General features: G+C 34.9%; 1 protein-coding gene across 2 annotated transcripts; it reads left to right on the forward strand.

Annotated features, from left to right (window-relative positions):
• Positions 1-611: 611 nt before the first annotated feature.
• Positions 612-5,411, forward strand: LOC107771187 (protein FAR1-RELATED SEQUENCE 11). Of its 2 annotated transcripts, none has more exons than XM_016590525.2 (4): positions 612-815; positions 1,795-2,762; positions 3,399-3,842; positions 4,481-5,411. In XM_016590525.2, the coding sequence occupies exons 2-4, from the start codon at positions 1,806-1,808 to the stop codon at positions 5,096-5,098; spliced, it is 2,019 nt and encodes a 672-aa protein (XP_016446011.2). In that variant the 5' UTR covers positions 612-815; positions 1,795-1,805; the 3' UTR covers positions 5,099-5,411. The 2 variants fall into 2 exon arrangements, with proteins under 2 accessions (XP_016446011.2, XP_016446009.2); XM_016590523.2 differs by having other exon boundaries at positions 613-815; positions 1,752-2,762.
• The last annotated feature ends 3,529 nt before the right edge of the window (positions 5,412-8,940 follow it).

Here is an 8,940-nt window from a genome sequence, read left to right on the forward strand (position 1 = left end):
CGGTTCAAAAGTTAATGAAATTTGTGAGTTCGAAAAGTTGTTGGTTTGAAAATTTATGGCTTCATGTTTATTTTATCTAAATTATTTATGAATACTCGAATAAGATTACAACTTGTTTTCCAAAAAAATATTTTGTTGGAAAATATTTTCCGTTATACCAAACAAACCTAAAACATGGCTGATTTTCTCAAAGAGCCCTTTTTGAAGCCATTGCTTATATTTTATCCACGTTTTCTTTTGCAAATAAACCATACACTTCGAAACTGGAGAAATTATATTGTTGATTTCGAACTAAAGTTACTTGTGTGAAACCTTTAAGATAACTTTAGACAAGTGATTTAAGTTTAATTATAAAATTTGTATAGATAGTTCAATTTCCTTTATATAACTTCATAAATTCATATTATTGCGCGTAAGCTATTTGAAACTCTTCAAATTTAAAAGGTTTCGTATAAATTTACTGCGAATTATTTACCAAAACATAACAGAGGGGTACAAAAGAAGTATTGAGGAGAAGGGAAATTCGATTAACAGCGTTTGGATAGATGACGACGCCGTTTCTTAACAGAATAGACCAAATCCCTTAAACGTGCGCCGCAGTATAAAACGGTCTCATTACACACCTGCGCAAATTAGGGTTCTTCCTCACTTTTAAACGCTGTTCTCTCTGTTTCCCAACGGATAATCATTCAATCACAACGCTTTTTGGCGCGTGTTTGTAGATGCAAATGCATTGATCTGTTCAATGGAGTTTCCAGTAGAGACGAACGTTGATGGTGCTCTAGATGAAACCATTGGTTCGTTTCTCCGATCCTGTAAGTAATCATTAACGCGGTCATTTGTTTGAAATTTTTAGAAATTGTATAAATTTCAATTTGTGGTGCTTTGATTAATGCTTTAGTCACATTGTAAACATTATAGTTTTTGATAGAATTAGTCTCTTAAGTATCACATTAGGGAGATAATTTTCAAGTTTGTAAAAGTTGCGTACTTTTTTTGTTGTAGATTTGGAGCTTTTGTTAGGTTTACATTGTGGCAACCTGTGTTTCTTTCTTTACACCATTAGGTTTGAGAACTGAAGTTGTCAATTTTGTATTTATTTCTCTAAGTTGGTGTGGCCAATTAGTGGACTATTTTATGGTCCATTGCAAGATATGGGACTTGAGTCCCACATCGGTATTGCACTGTGCTGATGTGGGGTTTATATAGACTTGGACTCTCCAACCTCAATAGCTAGCTTTTGGGGCGTGGTTCTCCCGGGGTTTATCAACTATTTTAAAACTCACCAATTTACTTGAAATATTAGAAGTTTGTAAAACTCACCAATTTACATCGTTGTGTACAGTGTTTGTATGTAGTTAAAAGGGGGCTCTACAATACTCGTCTTTTGTTGATTTTGAGTGGTGCTAGTGAAAATAGATGTAATATTAGCTATTAAAAGTGGTCTTTTTGGTATTCGTTTGTTTTATGAGGATAAATGCCTCTGTGTGTCAGTTTCTGCCTCAGCATGCACATACTAGCTGTGATGCTAGTCTTTTTTCAAAATGAACTTTGAGTTGTTCCATTAGCGCTTCTTTTTGGCTTCTGCTTTGACTGAGTGCCTCTTCCATGTTTAGTTTAGTTAGGTCTATATATGTGTGTATTAAGTAACATGATTGGGTGCTACATATCTATTGTAACATATTAAACACAACCATTCTGTTGAAGTTTTACAATATCTGTGTGACTTAAAAAATTAGACATGGTTCTAGGTTTGTACTGAGCAGTATCTTGACAAGTTTATAATGTCTGAAGAGGCTGGGCAAATGATGGTACTTTATGGCGATTCCTCGGATCAGAGATCTCTGTCTTTGGATGATACAAGCAGCACTGAGGAATCACCCGATCAAACAAGGCTGTCTCTGGAGACAACTAATGATGCAGTTCCGTATATAGGACAAAGATTTCCCACTCACGATGCTGCTTATGAATTCTATGCTGAATTTGCCAGAGGCTGTGGTTTTTCAATCAGGCGTCACCGTACAGAAGGGAAAGATGGTGTGGGCAAAGGGCTTACAAGACGCTATTTTGTTTGCCATCGTGCAGGCAACACTCCCGTCAAAGCTGCTAATGATAATAAGCCTCAGAGGAACAGAAAATCCTCCCGATGTGGATGCCAAGCATATATGCGGATAAGCAAGACAACTGACTTAGGAGTGCCTGAATGGAGAGTGACTGGTTTCATGAACCACCATAATCACGAACTTCTAGAGCCAAACCAAGTACGCTTTCTTCCTGCATATCGCAGCATATCAAATTCAGACAAGAGCCGAATTCTAATGTTTGCAAAAACAGGAATCTCAGTGCAGCAAATGATGAGGCTTATGGAGCTCGAGAAGGGTGTGGAACCGGGCTTCTTGCCATTTACCGAGAAGGATGTCAGAAATTTGCTTCAGTCATTCAGGAAGGTGGATCCTGAGGACGAAAGCATAGACTTGTTGAGAATGTGTAGAAGTATTAAGGAAAAAGATCCCAATTTCAAGTATGATTTTTCACTCGATTCCAACAACAGGTTAGAAAATATTGCATGGTCATATGCCTCATCCATCCAGTCGTATGACGTTTTTGGCGATGCCGTGGTGTTTGATACAACTCATCGGTTGACTGCTTTTGACATGCCGCTCGGGATATGGGTCGGAGTGAACAACTATGGTATGCCATGCTTCTTTGGCTGTGTTCTTTTGCGAGAGGAAACTTTGAGATCCTACTCTTGGTCTTTGAAGGTAAAAGGAGTGAGATATACAAAATTCATGTTGTTAATTTACCTGAACCACTGGCCAATTTGGAGGCCTTTACTTTTACTCAGATCCCTACCCCTCTTTAAATCCGTAACTTCCCCATCCTCTCCGAAAAGGAAAAGCATATGGCATCTGGATATCTAATGCTGTCTGATTCATATGCATCCTATGATTCATGTGCCTGGTCACGTGCTTTCATGCTTGTGGGGTATCAGTAGTACCTATCTGCTAGATCAGGCTCTGTAAATTTTTAATAAAATTCAAATGTATGTGGACTTGCAACAGTGGAATTATGTCTTGAAACACCAGGAATGTTGATGGTTCTGAAAAGTAGTTTCTATTAGGAAAATGTTTGCACTTATAGTTTTTCTTTGGCAGGCCTGATCTTATATCAATCCTTTTGTTATTTCTGTTGATATTTTTCTTTTTACGGTATGAAGGTTTCGATTTGGGAATGTTACAACACCTCTTACTACCCGCTCCTGCTCCAAGAGAAGGAAAACTATTAAATTAGAGAAAATAAAAGAAAATGCACGATAAATATGAAATGATGTCTACAAATGAGTATATTCATAATTTCCACAATCTCTGTTGATATTTGTTTGTTTTCAATTGTCTAAGGCATTCTTGGCGTTCATGAATGGGAAGGCTCCACAAACAGTGCTGACTGATCAAAATATGTGTCTCAAAGAAGCAATTAACTTGGAGATGCCCTCAACTAAGCATGCCCTTTGCATTTGGCTTATTGTTTCAAAGTTTCCATCATGGTTTAATGCTGTTTTAGGAGTGCGGTACAATGATTGGAAGGCTGAGTTTCACCGACTCTATAATTTGGAATCTGTGGAGGACTTTGAATTGGGTTGGAGAGACATGGTGAACTCGTTCGGACTGCATACAAACAGGCATATTGCCAGTTTATTTGCCTTGAGATCACTGTGGGCGCTACCATACCTTAGGAGCCATGTTTTTGCTGGTATGACCACAGCAGGCCACTCAAAGTCAATCAATGCTTTTATCCAACGGTTTCTGAGTGCACAAACCCGGCTAGCACATTTTGTGGAGCAAGTATGTAATCTTGAACTTAACTGTTATTTTTTACCTTTATTATTCTTGGTAAAATTTTCTTCAAGTGCTGAATAAATGCTTGTGACCACTTCAAAACCAAATGAAGTTTAGGGACTTGATATCTCCGGTGAAGGTTTAGGGGCTTAATATCTGCTACAGAACCAAAGTTTCTCATTATGTTAAAACTGGCAGGATGTAGAAACACAGGCTTGCTTCCTGATAATCTGTATTCTGAGGGATATGCCAGGAAGAAAATTGTCTGTCATGAAGAATGCCATGAATGCCATGGTTGCTACCCGCATGTTCCCTCCCACCCCTCTCCGTTAGTTATTTTAAGTTATGAATTTGTATGGTTTTACACTTACTTTACTTGATGGGGTGTATAGGCAACTTGAGGTCATTGCTGAATGTTAGAGATGGTCGAATAGTTGAAAAATTAGCATGTATACTGCAAAACCCACTCAAGGTGGTAATGATTGGTTCATCATATGTTTTTACAAATTAAAAGTGATCTCTTTTCTTATTTAAATAGTTAGCACCTACCTTATGCAACAAAAAAAGGTGATCACTATTCTTATTTACATAGTTTGCACCTACCTTGTAAAAAATATCTCTATTTACATAGTTTGCATTATCAGGTTGCTGTTACAGTTGATTTCAAGGATCAAGCAGGAGAACAACAGACTATGCAACAAAATCTGCAAAATATATGCCTGAAAACAGGCGCTCCCATGGAAGCACATGCTGCTACAGTTCTGACACCATTCGCATTCTCCAAGCTTCAAGAACAACTTGTTTTGGCTGCCCATTATGCATCATTTCAGACGGAAGACGGTTTCCTTGTCCGACACCACACAAAACTCGAGGGTGGGCGGAAAGTTTACTGGGTTCCAAGAGAGGGCATCATAAGCTGCAGCTGCCATCAATTTGAGTTCTCTGGAATACTTTGTCGCCATGCTCTCCGTGTTCTGTCCACTGGAAATTGCTTCCAAATACCAGATAGATATCTGCCGCATCGGTGGCGACGAATCAGTACACCATCAACAAAATCTCTTCAAAATACTCACAATGATCACACTGAGAGGGTTCAGTTACTGCAGAGTATGGTTTCTACTCTAGTGACAGAATCAGCAAAGTCAAGGGAACGCCTTGAGATTGCAACAGAGAACGTTTCAATCCTTTTATCGAGGATAAGAGAACAGCCAATTTGTTCACAAGGTGTTAGAGAGTTGTCCTCCAATCAGAGAAATATTTGACTATAGTTAGAATAGTTTGATTTACATCCAGAATTCTTGTAGACGATAGGTAAAATAGAAATTAAACAGGGGAAACTTGTCTAGCTAGTGTGTAAAGAGTTGGGAGCTGGCTTGACACCCTTTTATTAAAAATTTGCAAAATGTTTTACTAGACTATGTTATTGTCATTAGATAGGTATCTGATATGTAAAGTTTTTTTGGTAGAGGGAAAAAACAGGAAAAAAGCGAAACATTATTTACTTTATGTAATTGCTTTTGCATTGGGAGAAGAAAGCTCTTTCAATAACAAGGGAAAGGAAAGGAATCATATTTTTTATTGTTCCGTGCTTATGTTGGTTGTTAGTCTTGTGTGCAACTATACAAGCCATAGTTGTCTTCCTAGACCACACAATTGCTATTGGTTTTATTTTATGTTTTTCTCCTCTTTTTTGTGCAAGTTATTAGCCCTTTAAACTTTAGACTTTTTAAGTTTTACGGACCGACTCTATAATTTGGAATCTGTGGGAGGACTTTGAGTTGGATTGGAGACACATGGTGAACACGTTTGGACTGCATACTTGTAGTTAATTAGTTGTTACGACCCAAAAGCATGTAGTTAATTAGTTGTCACGACCCAAAAGCAAACAATTGTCAACATCCATAAACGACAAGCAAAACATAAGATATCTCTTTATAGTTTATATCTAAGAGTAAACATTGCAGCGGACTACAATAACAGCGGAAGACGTAGGAACAAGAAATGTGTCATTTCCTTTATTGAAGAAACATCATTATCAAGAGGAAATAAGCTACTATTATTTAATTTGTCCGAATGTCACAGTGTTAATAGATGACCACATGACAATCATGGTCATAATAGGAGATTGTGTGTTCTTTGAAATTCTTGTTGTTGATAGAAAAGAATCTTAATTTTTTTCTTTAGATCATTCAGAGATCTCAAGAAATGGAAATATTACAAACTCTTATTTTTAAGTTATCCTCTTAGATCAATATTAGCTCTTATAGTTATAGTATTGAATCTGAAACGACAATCTATATATTATTAAAAGTCAAAAATAGGCACCATATTAATTCAAGTGGTAGCCTAAAAAAAGCCACATATCAATTAGTTATTTAGTTAATAATTAATTATTAGAAATTAACAAAGAAATTAACTACCTAAAATTATTTATCTTCTATTATATTACAAAAAGAAAGTAGCAGACAAAACTGTTAAACAAGTAATGTGCTAATAATTTCTTTTAACAATGTATGGATTGGTTTAGGTTAGTTAGTTTCTTTGTTTTTATTTTTAAAAAAAAATCATTTTCGTTCTTCTCTTTTGAAATAAAATATATTTATTCATTAAAATTCAAAACAATATTATTGAGAACAATATAATAAAATTTAAAATAAAAAAAATCATTCAAGAGTAATAAAATAAATATCTTCTATTATATTACAAAAATAAAGTAGTAGACAAAAGTATTAAACAAGTAATATGCTAATAATTTTTATTAACAATGTAATTATACTAAATATTGGATAATATAATAAAGAAAAATATAAAACAAAATATTATTCGATAACTATATAATTCTGTTTAATTTAATAGAGATTTTATTCATTAAAATTCAGACAATATCTATTCTAGCTATATAGAATAGGAGAAACAAATCAATTTGATGATGCCACGTGTATCAACAAAAATTTAACAAGTGTCAAATTTTAGGACAAAGTTCCAACAAATTTGCATATTCAAAAATTATTTAAAAATAAAATTAAAAATAAATTAACTACCTAAAATTAACTACTCAAATATGGTGAGGGTTGGTCTAGGTTGGTCAATTTCTTTATTTTTTTTAATAATTTCCGTTTTTTTAAAATAAAAAGTTTATTTATTCAAAAAAATTATAGAGAATAATAGAATAAAAATAAAAAATATATATTAAGTTCTATTATATTATATAAAAACAGCAGATAAAATTATTAAACAAGTAATATACTAATAATTTTTTATTAACAATATAATTATACTAAATATTGGATAATATAATAAAAGATACATATTAAAAAATTTATTCGACGACTATATCCCTTTAATTTGATACAGATTTTATTCATTAAAAGTAAAATAATATTTTTGAGAACAACAAAATAAAATTTAAAATAAAAAAATATTTCAAGATTAATAAAATATATATTTTCTCTTATATCAAAAATAAAGGGAGTAGACAAAAATATTAAACAAAGTAAGATGCTAATAAAAATTTCTATTAACAATGTAAAAACACTAACTATTGGATAATATAATAAAGAAAAATATAGAAAAAAATTTATTCAATAACTATATAAGTCCCTTTAATTTAATAGAGATTTTATTATTGGGTATATTATATTGACAAATAAGATGACAATTGAAATTTATTAAAGCAATGCGATCTAATATGTCCAAACAATCCCGATCACAATTTAATTTAATTAATATTTTAAATATTGATCACGCATAGCGCGAGTACGACTACTAGTTACTTTTACACACAAAGAAACAAAGGTATAATGTTTTCTGAGATATGTAATCCTAACTCGTTTTCTGTGAAGTTGTAACGACCCGGCCGGTCGTTTTGAGAGTTGTAGACCCATTCGCCCTATTTACTGCTTATTTTATGCTTTACAGTTGTTATGTGACTTGTCGGGGTAGTTGGTTCGGGTCCAGAGAGGTTTCAGAATGAGTTGAGACGCTTAGTTTCAAGGTCGAAAGATTAAGTTGAAATGGTTGACCGGATGTTGACTTATATGTAAATGACTCCGGAATGGAGTTTTGATGGCTCCATTATCTTCGTTGGGTGATTTTAGACTTAGGAGTGTGACCGGATTGTAATTTTGAAGTCCGTACTTGAATTAGGCTTGAAATGTCTAAAGTTGGAAATTTAGAAGTTTGACCGAGGGTAGACTTTGTGGTTACCGGACTCGAATTGAGGTTCCGGAAGTTGGAGTAGGTCCGTGGTGTCATTTGTGACTTGTATGAAAAAATTGAGGTTAATCGGACGTGATTTGATTGGTTTAGACATCGAATACATGAGTTAGAAGTTCAATAGTTTGTTAGGCTTGTATCGACACGCGATTCATGATTTTAGCATTATTTGATGAGATTTGAAAGCTCGACTAAGGTCGTATAGTAATTTAGGACTTGTTGGTATAATTGGTTGAGGTCTCGAGAGACTTGGATGGAGTTTGGATGGTTAACAGATCAAATTTGGAGTTTGAAGGATTGCTGAAGCCAGAGTTGCTGGTGCAGTCGCACATGCAGAGCTTTGATCGCAGGTGCGAGCTTGCAGGTGTCAGCTGTGATACGTAGATGCGGCCAGAAGTGAGGAAGGTTGTGATTGTAGGTGCGAAGGATTGTTCGCACCTACGTGGTCGCATAAGGGGGAATGTTGTCGCAGAAGCGTAGAGTGAGCTGGAAGGGGTGTTTGCAGAAGCGAACCTCAATCGCATAGGAGCGCACCCGCAGATGCGGAAACTTGGCCACTGGTGTGCGAGGTCGGGGGTGGAGTGTTTTGCGCAAAAGCACATTAGTGACCGCAAAAGAAGTATCGCAGAAGCACATTTTTGGACCGCAAAAGCGAGGAAGCCTGGGCAGAATATTTTTTATTTTTTATTTTTATGAAGAATATCTAAGATTTTTTATTACTGTGGTAAAAAGTAAAAATACAATTCAGGTATGTTTCAATTCCATGAGAGCTATATTTTATAGAAGTTGTCAAATTCCCTGGGGCAACAGCAGTTGCTGAGTTATTCAACAGCAGTTGAAAATGTTTAACAAACGTCACGTAAAGTTAGTAAAAATTATACATGCCCTT

This window comes from Nicotiana tabacum, chromosome 7, assembly GCF_000715075.1.
Source record: "Nicotiana tabacum cultivar K326 chromosome 7, ASM71507v2, whole genome shotgun sequence".
NCBI classification, from domain to species: domain Eukaryota; kingdom Viridiplantae; phylum Streptophyta; class Magnoliopsida; order Solanales; family Solanaceae; genus Nicotiana; species Nicotiana tabacum.